Source organism: Onychomys torridus, chromosome 8 (assembly GCF_903995425.1).
Source record: "Onychomys torridus chromosome 8, mOncTor1.1, whole genome shotgun sequence".
NCBI classification, from domain to species: Eukaryota; Metazoa; Chordata; class Mammalia; order Rodentia; family Cricetidae; genus Onychomys; species Onychomys torridus.
This window is the reverse complement of record NC_050450.1, coordinates 21,974,384-21,990,666: the sequence shown is the minus strand read 5'-3', so window position 1 is coordinate 21,990,666 and position 16,283 is coordinate 21,974,384. Positions and strand designations below refer to the sequence as shown.

Here is a 16,283-nt window from a genome sequence, read left to right as displayed (position 1 = left end):
CTTGCTAGGCAAGCACTCTGCCACTGAGCTAAATCCCCAACCCCACAGTCCTTTTTTTAAATTTTAATTTTAATTTTTATTTTTTGGTTTTTTGAGACAGGGTTTCTCTGTAGCTTTGGAGCCTGTCCTGGACTAGCTCTGTAGACCAGGCTGGCCTCGAACTCACAGAGATCTACCTGCCTCTGCCTCCCGAGTGCTGGGATTACAGGCGTGCACCCCCTCTCCCCCAACAGTCCTTTATTTTTGTGAAATTTTAATTTGTGTGCATACGGTTGAACCTGAGTTTATTGATTTGACTAGGCTGCTGAACTCCAGGGACTTGTCTCTACCTCCCCAGTGCTGGAATTACAGCCACACCACCAAATGTTACACGGATGCTGGGGGTCAGCGTTCACCCCCACACACACACTTCCTGCCCACCATGAACTGAGCAGCTTCTGTACAGGCTTCTGCTGCCAGGATGTTCTGCTTGGCCTCAGCACAGGTCCAGAGTCAACAGAGCCCAGGACCGTGGACTGGAATCTCTTAGACTGTGGGCTGAAACACAGCTTTCATACTTTAAAATGGACTCATCAGAGATTTCATTACAGCAATAACAATAGCAACACAGCGTTTGCTGCATGTAACCCAAAAAACGGATTCCTGAATTATCAAAGCCAATATTTGTTCTACATGTCAGGTCAAGGGCAATTTTCTTTATTTGTTTTGACAAAACAAAGCCCTCGGTTCTTCCCATGTGCTCAGTGAATGGGCCACTCCTAAGTATTTAGTTACCTAGTCTTTGCTGTGTAGACACTAGGTGTTTGGTGATATTTAAGCTACTAGATCAAAACCTACCCGAAGTTAATGCCCAAACTATCGATGTGAGTCAGCACATTGTCCCTACTGACCAAGCTGTTTTGAATTAAGTTTTCTGGGGTTTTCAAGTTAAGGAAGACATAGAATCACTCGCTGTGTTTGGACAAAGGCAACGCTTGCCTTCTGCCAGGTGTGACCCAGGGTGGGGGGATGGGGGGTGGACTTGATCTTCGAATCATCTAAAACGCTCACCAACTTCTTCCCTCCCTTGGTGATTGGACACCCTCTGCCTCTCATTTATAGTTTACAAAGAACTCATATCCACTCTCTCATTTAAACCACAGACAACCCTGAGATGTGTGCAAATTGCATCTATTTTACACAAGAGAGAACAGAGGCTCAGAGAAGCCTGCCAGAGACCACACAGCAAATGAGTTGAGTCCTGTTCTCTAATTCTAGACCCTTCCCTTCCCTTCTTAGGTCTGGAGATTTGGAATGAGGTTTTTGTGTGTGCTAGGTAAATACTCTACCACTGAGCTATGTTCTCAGCCTTAGGAGGCAGAGGCAGGCTGATCTCTGTGAGTTCAAGGCTAGACTATAAACTAAGTTCCAGGACAGTCAGGGATACACAGAGAAACCCCGTCTCAAAAAAACAAAACAAAACAAAAAACTCCCAAACAATCAAAAATTCAAAACCAAGCCAAAATAACCCCCAAAAAACCCAAAGGCCAAAAAACAAAACAAAAAAAAAAGCAGATAAATTTGTTGAATGCCTACAGTGTATATATAGACAGCTTGCTAAACTTCAACAATACATCAGTGAACTTGGCAGGGTCTCTATCAAGGGTTTGAGGACACAGACAGACAGTTGCAGTGATGTGGAAACATATGTGACATGGGATGGGTAGGTGACGGGAGGTGGGTAGATGGCAGGAATTGCCTCTTTATTCTGAGCTTGAACAATAGGGCCGCAGGCCACCACTGAATTGAACAAAACTCAACCACTTTCAATCTATGTGTCTCATTGCTCAAGATTCAGATTCTAGGCTTGAGTGTAGGGGAGCAGGTGAGGAAAGACACAATGGAAGGTGTAATGGGGACTAGGCAACTCCCCAGGAGGAAGCTGGGAAGTTGTTAGGAAGCGGGATGCTGACAAATGTCTGCTGGAGGTCAGGATGCCCCGGCTGCGGACGGCTCTGGCTATACAGTTGAGTGTTAGCAAGCACTAGTGTTGCTACGAATTCTAAACTGGCTTTTATCAAGTAGAGGTTTGATTTTTGTCCTGGTTCTTTCGGCTCACTTAGCCCCATCTTCTGTGCCTGTTTGTAAACATTTTAGGGGGAAGATAAAGACGACGAGAAGGGCCAGTCTTCATCATAACTTTCAGGGACGCAAATGCCTGTTGTGGGCTGTCTACACCATTAGTGGCAGACATGACTGATGATGGATTCTGACCTTCTTTCCCCTTGAGCCCTGATAAAATCTCTGTGCTTTCACTGGCCTCCATGCAGCTGCAACCAATGGCTCAGAGTTTGCAAATGACCTAATGCCTATTGGCCAGTCCTGTTTTGGAGACATGAGGTCTTAGAATCTCAGGTGTCCCCTTTGTTAAATAAAGGCCCAAATGAACGTGCCAGGTGTCTGTGGGTTCTGAGCACCTGGGTCAGGAAAGTCTTTCAGAGACTGGGTGAAGGGTCACCTCCATGGAGTCTCCCCTTCCCCTTCCTGGGGCTTCAAGATTGGGTCATAAGTGGTGATCAGACTTGCTGGGGAACAGGGGGTGTGTTTTCCTCCTTGTGTGCCTTGGCAACTCCCCACAATGGCTTGGGGAGTTCCTACTGTGTATGCCTGTCCTACCTCTCAGCTGCAAGTGCTAAGCCTTTTTACTGATGTGAACACTGACCTTGAGGTAGCATACTTACTCGGACACCAAGAGAGAGTAGGATCTCTGTCATTTCTTGTGATTTGCCAACTGTAGTCCCATTTAAGGCACCCTTCCCATGCTTCCCAACGGGGATGTAGATTAGGTCCTATCTTCTAGAAGCATTTCAGTTCATATAGGGTTAGTTTCTCTACTGCTTCTCAGTTGCTGGTCACCTATGAAGACTGTCTCTTCACTTCCCCGTCTCTCTTGCAGGTCAGTTGGTAGAAGGGTGGCTGTCCCTGGCTAGTGAATAGACAAGGGAGTTGTGCAATGCTGGGCCACGAAAAGGGCCTTTGCGGCTTCCCTGGGGAGAAGCACACTCCTGGCTGAGAGGAGCCAGGCTGCAATTGGAGGCACCATTTGCCTTCCTAGGGCCCTGCCGCGAGCTCTCCTTGCTGGGGACAGACAGTGCTGTACAGAGCCACAAGCAAATGAACAGGAGCCTGCTTTCTAGTTCCCACGCCCCCTCTTGTATCTCCTTGTCCTTCAGAAAAATGTTCAGCAGCTTGGAGCTGCTTGGGTGACTGTCGCTTCGACTCCAAGACCTGTGGCTTAGAGGACTGCCATCTCCTGGAGAGGACTTCAGAGCATTTCCTGTGCTGGGGTTCAAACTAAGGGTCTGTTACACGCCGCATAAGGGCTGTAACACTGAGCTCTAACTCCAGCCTCCAGATGAGCGTTCAGGCCTGTGACTTCGCTAGACTTCCTGGGGGTTCCCGAGGAGTGGGACAGGGGCAGCATTGGACAATTTCCCCAGGCCTGAAGGGAGAGTCCTACCTGGAATCCTACATAACTCCCATGGGAAGCTGAGAGGGGAAGGCGCGCAGTGAATGCTGGGAAACTCCTGGGGGAAGTTGGCTGGTGCATCGACGAGGACCACACTAAAGAAAGGGTAGCCGTGAGTGATATGCTTCTCTCTGCCCCCAAATACCCACGTTTTGACCTTCTTTCCCACTCCTCCTGCTGGTCACTTTCAGCTACCTTACCAAACCCTGTTCCCTCTCTGTGTGGCTTCAGCAATGGCCACAAGCCTCCTCCCAGCCTCAGGAGTAGTTCCCTCAGGGTCAATCCTGCTTTGACTGGGGGATGCCTGAGAGCAGGGTCCTCACTGTGTGAGGGAACGAAAGACAGGATTTATGAGTATGCACCAGAATGCAATTAATCTGTCCTTTTAGGAGTCATGGTGGGCTGGGGCTCTCTGTGAGCCCTGGGGTGGTGGTGGTAGCCATGGCAGCGGCCGCAGTAGGGCAAGAGAGAGAGATACAGCCGCTGGAATGGGGCTCTCCCCCTACCTGCCTGTCTTCTGGCTCCTGCTCCCTCAGCTTCCTACCCATGCTGTGATCCGAGGACCCTCCTGGCCCTGCCCTTCGCCTTTCTTGGCTGGAGTCCTTCAGAAGCTGTTTCTCTTGGATGAAGCATCCCCTCCCCAAATCCCCATAAAAGGGTCAAAGTATTTTCTTTGACTCAATAAAGCAATGAAAGGCCAGAGATGTCTCGAGAGCTGAATTTGCATTTTTCCTGGCTTGTTCAGCCTTGAGCCCCAAAGCCTTTAGACAATCGTTCAGGGAAGCCTGTGTTATTGGATCAGCAAGCACGTGAAGAGGAGAGCTATTCTGCAAACCAGTGACAGGCACAGACTTGACCTTGGGTGTCTAGACTCAAATCTTGGGAAGGCCATTCTCTTCTAGGTGGCCTCTGCTTCACGTTGATTACCCCTGTGATGGCACAGGGGTGGCTTGGGGTGGGTTCTAGGAACCCAGACTCTTTCTGCAGCAAAGCAATCTTGTGTCTCTGTGCACGCTCTGCTGGGCAAGGCCACCTGCAGGTAGAAAGATGTCAGAGCAGAGGGGAAGGGCTGCTTCACAAGGATCCCTACTAAGTCCCTGCCAGGGACTGCTGGGTGGGGGTGCAGGGCCAGCAGACCCCTAGAGAGAAGCATGCACCAACTGAGTGCAGTCTAATGCCAGTAGCTCATTGGATGCTGCATGGACCTCATAGCCTTCTACATGGATACCAGGTGGTATCATTGCCATCTTATGGATGAGGACACTGAGGCCAGACAGGTGACCAGCGGTGGTTCTAGACCGACATCCAACATTTATCAACACCCCAAGCATAGGTTTGGAGGAGATTTGAGGTGAGAGGTGGCAGCCCCAAGGGTGGGAAAGCATCAGGTTGATAGGCAGCCAGTGTGGTGCCAGGCAGACCCAGTGCTCACCTGGGCTTGTGGCTGTGTGTCTTTAGACGGCTAGCAGGTGAGGTCTTTCTGTTCTTGTAGGGTCTGGATTCCCCTTGGCCAGTCAGTTCTTCTGGAAGCCTAACCACTTTCTCAGTCTTCTGTGCACACAGCTGATCTCACCTCACATTCCCTCTGGTGGGCGGACCGGCTCCTTGGGAAAGGGGGTTCCATTTTTCGACAGTCCCCCCCCCCCCCGCCCTCCTTTGCACTCATTAACCTTGGCCAGCCCCCCTGGGCCCAGCTTGAGAACAGCCGCTTACCCTCCTGCCAAGCACGGAGTGGGAAGGGAAGGGCTGTGCAGCCCAGCCAGGAGTCCCAGCCAGGGAAAGATCAGCTGAGATGACTGTGGCTGCTGAGGGCCAGGACCAAGGCATGGGGACTTGGGACTGGGAGAGGCAGAGGGGTTGCTGCAAGGTCAAGGGGTGAGCAGAGGCGGTGCAGGAGTCCTAGTTTCACAGCTGCAGCTGGAGGGGTACAGGGTAGGAAGTGGCCTCTCCCCTTTCTTCTTAAAGGGGCCAGCTAGACCTCTGAAAGAGGTAGGTCCTGGGCTTAGCGGAGAGGTCTGAACTGAGGCTCCCCCGACTAGTGAGTTATCCTGCCAGGAAGACACACATCCAAGCCTCCTGCCCGCTACCATTACAGCATCCAGCCGGCTTCCCCTAGTCATGAGAACAATGGACTTGGGCTCCTAGCTGCTTTGCCCAGAGTGTCTAGTCTTACATGTGTCTCAGAGAGGTGCTTCAGAGGTGGCTAGTGACCCGATCTGGTCAGGGATCCCAGGTTCCAAGAAGAACCCTTCTCAGACTCTCTTTGTGGTTTGCCAGGCCAGGAGTCTGTTCAGTCCCTACAGATCCTGACAGGGACGGTAGTGCCCCACGCAGCCTGTTCTGGGGCCTTGTCACCTCACTCAAACCCAAGCTCCCACATCAAGTGCTATTCACATGTCACGAGTTAACAGTGTGGTTTAGTTGGTGGGAACATGGAGCAGTCATTGATGGGGCATATGAGGATTCCAAAGAGTGGTGCATTCCGAGCAACTAAACATTACCTGATCTCGAAGGGTTCCACCAACGGCAGCAGTTATTTATTTTTCATGAATGCTTTCTGCAGAGGACACTACCCACCGCTTCAGGAAACTGGGCAGCTGACATGCAAATGACATGTGTAAGGTCCTGCAGTAAGTGCACACAGCAGAGCTGGGATTTGAGACCACCTTCTTCTTGCCGCTGTGCATTACTTTACACTGCAGTTAGCCCCAGGAGCACACAGTTCAGAGCAGGGCTCTAGGCTGGTGAATGCTGATGTACAAGATGGCTCTAGCATCTCACCAGCGCCTGGGGCCAGAGGGTGACAGATTGCTCCTTCCAGTTGTCTGGTTGTGTGAACCTCCAGGGAGAGCCATGGACAGTTGTGCTGGGTAGAAATGCCTCAGAATCCTGAAGCCTCTCCCTCTTCTTGTCTCTGTTTCATCTCCATCTGTATTTTGGAATCATCTCACAAAAGTGTGAGGAGTCTCCCCTGCGCTTCACCCTGTGAGAAGGCTTCCAGGACACACGGCACTGGAAGGGGGCCTGTCTGGGGAAAGTGAGCTACCCGTCGGTGCAGTCCCCAGCCTATGGCCTCAGCCCACAGCTGGGCCTGGCCTCCTGCTCTATGTCTGTCTACTTCCGTTGTCCCCTCCCCCCTCGCCTCCAATGGGCCCTTAGGGATTTTTCTGCTACAAACTGACCCTTTCTTGCTTGAGGAGGCTTCTATCCCTCACCCCCAGCTACACACACTCGGCTGGTGTGGGGTACTTTTCTGTGGTGGGGTCTATGTGTGCATGGGTGGGGGCGGGGGTATCTCTCGGATTCCAACAGGCAAGATGCTGAGCACACGCTGTGCCCCATGCACGGAGCCCCTGTGAGTCAGCCTGGACTGGCTCAGCTGTCCTTCCCAGAGCCTCACAGTCCTCCTGGCTGCAGATTCCCGGCGAATAGTGCTCCTGAGACCTGCTGGGCCCAGGCCACGTCATTCCCACCCTCCCTGAGCCCAGGGACCAGCCAGGCAAGGCTCCAGGCCTGGGAACTCCGCCTGCTGCCTTTTCCCCTTCTTCGAAACTTTTCTCCGTGATTCAACGAAATATCTCGGCTTCCTGTCGCCTGCTTGGAGAAGCTGACCTTGCACTGGAGGGCAGAGAGCATGGCGCTGGAGTCCAGGTGCTGGTGGGTCTAATCTGCCTCCGATGTCCTAGGAGACATGCAGAGTCTGCACAACCCAAGTCTGCACAACCCAAGAAGAGCATGAGGACGGAGAGGGTGAAGGTGAAGTAGAGGAAAGAAGAACTGCCTTTGGACCCCTCATGATTCCCCCTAACTACATGGTTTGTTCCTCCTTGAAGAGTGCTCTAGAGTTCCCAGGGGCCCAGACTGTTTTACAGTCTCTCTGGAGTAATGTGTACACAGATCGCTGCTCCTGGACTCAGCTGTTGTGGTTCTGAATTGGAACTCACCTCTTGCCCTAGGAAAGCTCCGGAAGAGCTAACCTGCTGTGGTCCCTTTTCAGCCAGGCGCAAGGCAGAAGGCTACTGCACCACCCCTGGGAGGGGCTCTACCACTAGAGGGCGCACATCCCCAATGCGACTAAGAAAACAAAACAGCGTACCCAGGTGAATTCAACAACAGCCTTCATGGAGTATTTTTTATGTTTATGTATTCCTTCCATACCCTTGGGACATCAACGGTGCTCTTATTCCCTCTCAACACTGAGGTCCAGAGAAGCAACATGACTCACTACTAAGCTCACTCAGCTTCCAGTGAGATGGGACGGACATCCAGGCTCAGAGCTGAGGTCCAGTGGCTCCCAGAGTTAGCTGTTGCATTGAGGGGTACTGTGGCTGGAATGTCTGAACTCACAGAATCAGAGGCCACCAAGCAGATGGGTGCAGATAAACACCCAGCATACCCCTTTGGGAATTACAATAGTAGGGTCAGACTATGGAGCGCTCACCAAGCGCTAGCATGCTGTCATGTGCTCTGTAAATATGAAGTCGCTTAACAGAGTTGTGCCTCTGTCTATAGGGGGTCACCTTCTGATACCAGCCCCCTATATAAAATACATGAGCACTCCCTCTGCACTGTCAATCATTTTCAATGACTCATAATGTCTATTTAGTGGGAATACTATGTCCATAGATGCTATACTATAATGTTTGGGGAACAGGGATAGGAAAAAAAAGTTTGTACATGCTCAGTGCAGATGACAATTTTGTTTTTCATTTCCTGGTTGTTTTAATCTGTGGTTGGATGAATGTGCAGGGGACTGGCTGCGCCTGTAGCAACTTGATTGATGGACTCAGGTTCTAGGGTTGATTAAGTCTGCAGAAGGACTCAGCAAGGCGCCGCTAAGCCCCAGCTTACTCACTCCCTGGCATCCAGGCCTTTTGCCTCCAGAGCACTGGAGTCTTAATCCTGACACTGTGCTGCTCTCTTCTTTAGATTGCAGCTGCAACCTCTGTATGGGGTGGATGGAGGCACAGGTGGCATAGGCCACAGGTGCAAAACCCTGGATCAAATACCCGCTTCTTTCGGCAGAGAAGAGCAGGAGCTTGTTAGAAACTAGTGATTGTAGAGCAGACTTGACCCTGGCCCCTGGCCTGCTGCTGGCTCACACCAAGTGTCAGTCACACTGGCATCTTTCTAAGGCAAGGTCCTTTAGAGACCGCACCTGGGATGCCTGTTCTGACAAGAGATCTTGGGACACATGGGCAGAGACAGCCAAGGGATGGTTTGGGAGACACATGTTTACGTCCCCATAATTCCTGTCAACCTCTCCCTCAAGTACCTCACTTAAGATCTCTATTTTCCTCTGAGCAGTGTGCTATTCCAGACATGCTTCCAGGTAAGAGAGAGTGGCCTGTGGCCTGTAGGCAGGATCCATGACCTCATGGCAGTGAGTCCCCCTGGGGAGGACTGAGGGGTGATATGGACTCCAATTTCCAGGAAATTTTTCTTTGTACAGGTTCTGCCTAGGGGCAAGCCTGCTCCTTCACAGAAGTCCAGTCCCTGGATTTTCTGACGTCTCTCGTGAGCTGGGGATGATTATCAGTAGCTGCCGTGTATTCCTGACTTCCTGCATCAGGAGAGTGTCATCAGGGGCCCCAGGTGAGGCTAGACACAAGTGCCCAGTGGGACCAACGCTAAGTAAGTTCATACCAAAGGATGCTGAGAGGCATATGTTTTTAAATAGAAGTGTAGAGAGGCTGAGTGGGCTCCCAAGGGTGCACAAGTTTCCATAACTGCTAAGTCAGTGCTGGGCTCTACCCTGGTCAAACAGGTGTTATCTTCATGGAGTCCTTGGAGCAGACAGACTGGTCCCACCCCACGTTTAGTTCATGCCCATGTGTAGATCTTACACTGCCTCTTGTCCTGCTTTGTTCCGTGGGACATTAGCAAGCCTGGTGCAATCAGAGGCTTAAAAAGTGTTCCATTGGAATCCTTGGAAGTACAATAAAAAGAGTTCTGAGTATCCTGTTAGAGGAGAGGAAGGGAAAAGCTATGAGCCGCCTTAGTGGCAATAGCAGATACATGAGCACAGATACTGTTTGTGCGGCTCAGCAGATGCCACAGGAGCAGAAGAACCACCCAGCTAACCCAGTCTTGATGCTGTTCTCGGACACTGACTTGTGAGTGATTTGCTATGGGGCAGCAAGAGACAGACATCTGAACCAGTCCCTTCTGGGGTTGTCAGGAAGGCTGGGGATAGGATTAGAACTCAGGCTGCTTTTTAGCTCCTTTCTCTGGAAAGAAGGAAACCAAGTTTCTATCAACTTGGCACAGTTCCCTAGGAATCCTTTTTGAGCAGAAACAAAGGACAAAGGACAAGAGACAGGGGGAAAAGGGGAGAGAGAGACAGACAGAGAGAGAGAGAGAGAGAGAGAGAGAGAGAGAGAGAGAGAGAGAGAATAAGTTGAAGGCTTGTCCATGTTTGTGTTCTGTTCAGCCCATTTCTTCCTCCAACTTTTCTTTCCAATCAAGATGCTATATGACCAGTTGCCAGGATGTAGGTGCCCTCATTTTATTTAAGAGGTGTGAATGTATTAAATTATCTTCCAAAAATGTTGACTCAGTTTATATTTTCTGCAACACGAGAGAGAAAAAATGTGTTTGTTCATAACCTTATCGCAATCTTCTAAATGTTTTCAATGAATAAGGCATGAAATGAAATGTCTTCTTGTTTATTTGTTTGTTTTGAGACAGGGTTTCTCTGTATAGCCCCTGGCTGTTCTGGAACTCTGTAGCCCAGGCTGGCCATGAACTTGGAGATCTGCCTGCCTCTGCCTCCTGAGTGCTGGGATGGAAGTTATGTGCCACTACCACCTGGCTATGTCTTCTTGTTTAAATATGGAATTAAAAGAAACTTTATAAATGTGTGTGTGTGTGTGTGTGTGTGTGTGTGTGTGTGTGTACCTATGTGGAGGCCAGAAGCATTGGATCCCCTGGAGCCAGAATTACATGTCACTGTGAGTCACCTGGAATGGATTCAGGGATCTGAACTTGGGTCCTCTGTAATAGCAGTACACATTCTTAGCCACTGAGCTGATTCTCCCATCCCTAAATGTGGAGTTTTATGGTGACCAACAAGGTGGGTCTTCACACATATTCATCACACTTAAATCCATCTTAGGTCACGGTCACACATGGAAGTATAGCCTTGGAGCTGCAGCTATCTGTTAACACCCTCTGAGAGCTCAGCATGGCTTTGAAGGCATAGGAATGAGTGAGCCAGAGAATGAATGAATGATTGATCCTGCACAGCCACTTTGCTCTGAGGGATGAGAGAGAAATCCCCTTCCCCATCTGATTTCATGACTCAAAGGTCAGTATCTTGGGCAATTCTTGGTTAGGGTTTTTATTGCTGACAAACCAAAAGCAATTTGGGGAGGAAAGGGTTTATTTCAGCTTACAACTCTTAGGTCACATTGACTAGAAGTCAGGCAGGAACTAAAGCAGAAGTCACGGAGGGGTGCAGCTTACTGGCTTGCTTCACATGGCTTGCTCAGTCTGCTTTCTTATGCACGCTGGACTACCTTACCAGGGGTGCATCACCTGCAATAGACTGGACCCTCGAGTATTAAGAAACCCAAACCAAAACCCTCTAATTAGAAAAATTCCCCACAGGCTTGCTTACAAGGCATTTTCTCTATTGTGGTTCTATCTTCTAAGATGACTCTAGCTTGTGTCAAGTTGACAAAACAAACAAAGAAACAAACAAACAAAGAAACAAACAAACAAACAAAGAAAGGAAGAAACAAACAAACGGAAACAAAAACCAACCCAGACAATTGATCCCCTTGTCAACTTGACACATAAACACATTACTATTAAACCATAACCTTTCCTTTTCTGTTGTCCCCCAGATGTCATATTAATATTATCATGACAATATAAAACATTCTAATTTTTAAAAGTTTCAGTCTTTAACATTAAAACACTTTAAAAGTTCAGTTTCTTTGAAGTATCCAAAGTCTCTTTCAAAGTTCAAAGCCTCTCTATAATAACCAGTCTCTATAAAATTCCAAAGTCTCTTAATTGTGGGCTCCTATAAAAAAGAAGTTAAATACTTCCTTATTCCAAGAGGGAAGAACCAGGACACAGAAACAATCAGACCAAAGCAAAACCCAAATTCAACAGTGTAAAAAGTTCAAGGCTTCCTGTCTAAGACCCACTCACCATCCTCTGGGCTCTAAAGGGCACTGGCAGCTCTGCCTCTCTTGCTTTACCGCCCACAGCCCATGTAAGTTGCCTCGTTGACTCAGGCCAGTTCCATTCCACAGCTGTTGCTGTCCTTGGTCATCATTCTATGGATTGGCATCATTAAAATGCTGGACTTCCTACTGCAACTAGATTGTACCTTCAGCAGCATCCTCTCTTGGGTTCTCTTCAGGGACTTTGACCCTGGCACGTGGTGTCCAGCTTCAGCTTCTTTCCACAACCCCTTTAATCCTGGGGCTTCTACTGCAAATAAGTCTGCACCTTCACCGATAGCCTCTCCTGGTCTCTCTTTAGTGACTTTAGCCCTGCCACACAGTTTCAAAGCTCAGGTTTTCTTCATCCCTCAAAATCAAAACCACATGGGTGACTCTTCCACATTACCAAGTTTGGTGCAATATACCTTTGGCCCCCTCTGGACTATATTTTCCGTGTGCTGACCCTGAGAAAACACTTTCCAGAAGATTTCTCCTCAGTGATGCTGGTCTCTTCTTAATCATCACTTATTGCTAGGCTCTAGCTAACCAGCATCAATTGTTCCAGCAAAGCAAAAGTTTCACTTTATGTGCATTGGTGTTAGGCACACATGTATGTCTATGTGAGGGTGTCAGATCCCCTGGAACTGGAGTTAGAGACAATTGTGAGCTGTGGGTGCTGAGAACTGAACCTGGGTCCTCTGGAAAAACAGCCAATGTTCTGAATGGCTGAGCCATCTCTCCAGCCTCCAAAAGTTTAGTGGTCTGTTCTCTTGTTAATCACAATTGATTCTTCAGCCTCAGGTGCCCAGAAGTACAGATTCTTAATTTAAAATATCAAATGTCCCTAATAGAATATTTAAGAGACTCTCAGAGTTCTCTCTGAAACCTCATAAGACAGGCCTTCATTATCTGTATTATTCCCCAAATCCTTATCTTCCAAGATACTTCAGAAGATCCCACTGAGCTCTGAGCACTCAATGGCTTTTCTAGTCCAAAGTTCAAAGGCTACCACAACCCTCCCCCAAACACATGGTTAGGTCTGTCATGACAATTTCCAATTCTTGGTACCAACTTCTGTCTTAGGGTTTCTATTGCTTTGATAAAATACCATGACCAAAAACAATTTGGGGAGGAAAGGGTTTAGTTCAGCTTACAACTCCATGACTGAGGGAAGTCAGGGCAAGAACTCAAGGTAGGAACCTGGAGGCAGGAACTGAAGCAGAAGCAATAGAGGAGTGTTGTTAATTGGCTTGCTCCTCATGGCTTGCTAAGCCTGCTTTCTTATAGCACCCAGTATGACCTGCCCAGAGGTGGCACCACCCACAATGGACTGGGCCCTCCCACATCAGTCATTAATTAAGAAAACCCCCACTTGCTTATAGGCCAGTCTTATGGGAGCATATCTGGTTCCCTCTTCTAAGATGACTCTAGCTTGTGTCAAGTTGACAAAACACCCAACCAGGGCAGGTGATGTCAATGCAATTCAAAACCACAAGAAGATGGCACTGTAGACCCATAGGGTGGCTACTGTCGATAAAACAGACTAAAATCAAATTTTAAGAAAAATCCCAGAAATTAAGTGTTCGTGAAGGTGTGGAGAAAGATGAACGCCTGTACTCGTGGATATGTGAGAGGGTGTGGTTGCTAGGTGAATAATACTGTATCTCACAGCAAACACAGAATCATCATGTGGTCTAGCAGTTCCAGTTCTGGGTGTATTCCCCAAAGAACTGGAAACATGCAGTGAGCAGATGTCCACGCACCCATGTGCGAAGCAACACGGTTCAAAACAGCCCAAGTGCCAGGAGCCAAGTGGCCACTGGTGGGTGGGAAAGAGGACTCTTGCAGGACAGTGCTGTTCTCTCAGAAATGACAGACACTCTGACCCAGAAGACGTTCTGCAGGATGAAATAAGTCACTCATCAAAGATTCCACTTATGAGTTGCACCATAAGGATTCATGTTCATAGGGATAGTTGGACAAAGTTCCCGGAGTCTGAGTAAGGGATGGTGGAGGATCATTTTACAAAAATAAGAAATGGTTGTGATAAGCCAGCCAGGCCTGTCCCCTGAGTCCTCTGAGGCACGCACTACTAGCCTCCCCTGAACAGGGTTCTCACCATTATGGCTCTACTTGCCATGAGGCCCTCACCAGAGCCAAGTGGATACTGGATTAGACTCTTGAATCTCCATGATGGTTAGCCAAATAATGCACCCAGCCTCAGATATTATGTTACAACAACGCAAAACTAAGACAACTCCATTTTACATAGCAGATGCTAATGGGACAGTAAGACGCCAGAACATGGCTCCAACTGGGAGAGGAAACAACACAAAGCAAAAATGTGAAGCTTGGTCCTTTGCGGAAATCACCCCCACTCCCAAACCAGAGCTCAGATCATATAATGATTTTACAGATGTTCAGTGAATGAATGGGTAAGTGAGACAGTCAGAAACTATGGGGAAATCCATGGAGGGCCATGGAAGATGGCAGGCGATGATGCACAGGGGTACCTCACTAACGGTGCCCAGTGCCTGAACGGGAGGACAGAGGACTGGGCCTAGTGGTGGTCCTGGGTTGAAAATTCAAGGAATGGATTGCAGGACAGTGGTGCCTCCCACCCTCTGACTAGTCTCATAGCCATCAGAGTGGCTGGTTCCAGCACGGAAGGACAGATGGATAGAGACACCCCCACCCCATGCACACACACATGCACCAAGCATGCACACTGCGCTTCTTTGAGAGTCTTTTGAAAATACTAAAGAAAGAGTCCTTTCCCTACATGCTCCTTTGCAGCTGTTGGTCTGGGCTCTTAGTCTGCAGCCCATGCTGACTGGACACCCACAGTTGCCCAGCACTGTGCTGAACCCCAGGGCATGTTCTCAGGAGCTAAGAGGATGTGTTCCCAACTAAGGAACTGTGGGAACTTAGGTTAAGGGGGGACGTGTTGATGAGTCTCTGGTTAAGCGGGAACATGTTGGCGAATCCACTGCATTGCTGGTGGACCTGTTTGGAGAGTGTGTAAGAGAAGCTTCAGGGAGCTGGCTTCAGTTCAGACATCTTCCAGGAACACAGAAAACAGCCACGTTTTCCTAATTATAGCAGGGAAACACTACGATTACAGAGAAGCTATGTGAAGACAGAACTGGCTGGCTTGCATGTTCCACATCTCTGGCTTGGGTTTCCGTGGCCTAGGTAGTGAGTTGGTGACATCAGTACGTGGCCAAGGAGGCCCTGCCTGGAGGGTCTATGTTCCCACTCTCGGTGAGACTGGAGAGACTGTAGGACATTTCAGGCCAGCATCTTTGGGCCTCTTCAAGGAAGCACTGAGGAGGCTTCTATGGTGCTGTGGGCTTCCGTGGGCCTCTGGGCTGGGCTAGCCTGCCCTGAGACTGCCGAGACGCTGCCTCCCCCCACCCTTTAAAGCCCATAAGTAGTTTATTGTGTCTTCAAGACACTGCAATGTAGATTCCTCTCCCAGAGAAGGGTCTTTCCAAGGCAGGGAGCTGGCATCCAGATGCATTGCTGCTCACTTGTCATTTTTGTACATGGCTGGATTCTTCCTTTTGGACCACTCAGACTCCTGGTTCCCCCTTGTGTAGAACAGATAAAATACTACAAATGGCGGAGCCATGCACACCACATTGGGGATGCCCTTGCTGAAGTAGTTTGGGAAGGTGGGCGGCTCAAAGGGTGACAAGCTGTAGGAGATCACGTGCTGCATACGCTTCAGCTTCCCAAACTCTGGGGGCAGCTCTAAGGATGGAGGATACAAGCGTGGTTTAGGCCTGCCAGGACCTCCCACTGCCCGGTACCGGCCCTCGGCACCAGGTCACCTCTTACTGTTTCCTTCTTGTAGCTCAGGATTAAGGTCCTTGAGTCACAGCCTTGGTCATTTGGAATGTATCTTGAATGGAGAGTTTTTCTGAATTCTCTGTCTTGTGTTGCCCATGCTCCTGTCAGGAAGGGCTTGGCACCTGCTTGGGGAATAAGGGGGCTGGACCCTGTACCCCATTTTCTATGTGATGGTGTGCTTATATGACTCGAGCCCCACAGAGGAAGGAAAGAAGGAAGCAAGGAGGGAGGGAAGGAAGACAAGAAGGAAGCATGAAGGAAAGGAGGGAGAGAGGGAGAGGGAAGAGAAGAAGCCATGGAAGTCAGTAATAAATGTAGGAAGTCGATGAATGCACTGGATGCCCACTGGACACGAGCATTCCCCATGCAGTCTTCAATTTACAATGGCTTTGAGACAGGGACCCAGTTCCTCTGTAGGTTCTAGGGCCACATACAATGTAGGTGTTCAGCTGTAGCCTCAGGGCTTCCTTGAACAAGCCTGGAAAGCTCTGAGACCAGCCGTATCCCTCGATGCAGACAGGGCTCCTGGGGGAGCAGCTGGGGCAGAAAAACCGTGTTATCACAAGGTTCGAATCTAGTTGCTTTTCCTTTTGTTTTGTTTGGACAGGATTTCACTATGTAGACCAGGCTAGCCTTGAACTCAAACTTATCCTCCTGCCTCAGCCTCCCAAGTTCTGAGATTACAGCCGTTGAGCCCTACACCCAGCTCAGCTGTGTTTGACTTCACAGACTGCTGTACG

The 16,283-nt window shown here is 49.3% G+C and overlaps 1 protein-coding gene across 1 annotated transcript in view; it reads right to left on the bottom strand.

The window, feature by feature from the left end:
- Positions 1-15,217: 15,217 nt before the first annotated feature.
- The window catches only part of LOC118588623 (cytochrome b-c1 complex subunit 8-like), a 44,627-nt gene continuing 43,561 nt past the window's right edge, over positions 15,218-16,283 (bottom strand). The window contains exon 2 of the mRNA XM_036195198.1: positions 15,218-15,444. Coding sequence (XP_036051091.1) covers positions 15,218-15,444 — 227 coding nt within the window. The remainder of the gene's footprint in view (positions 15,445-16,283) is intronic.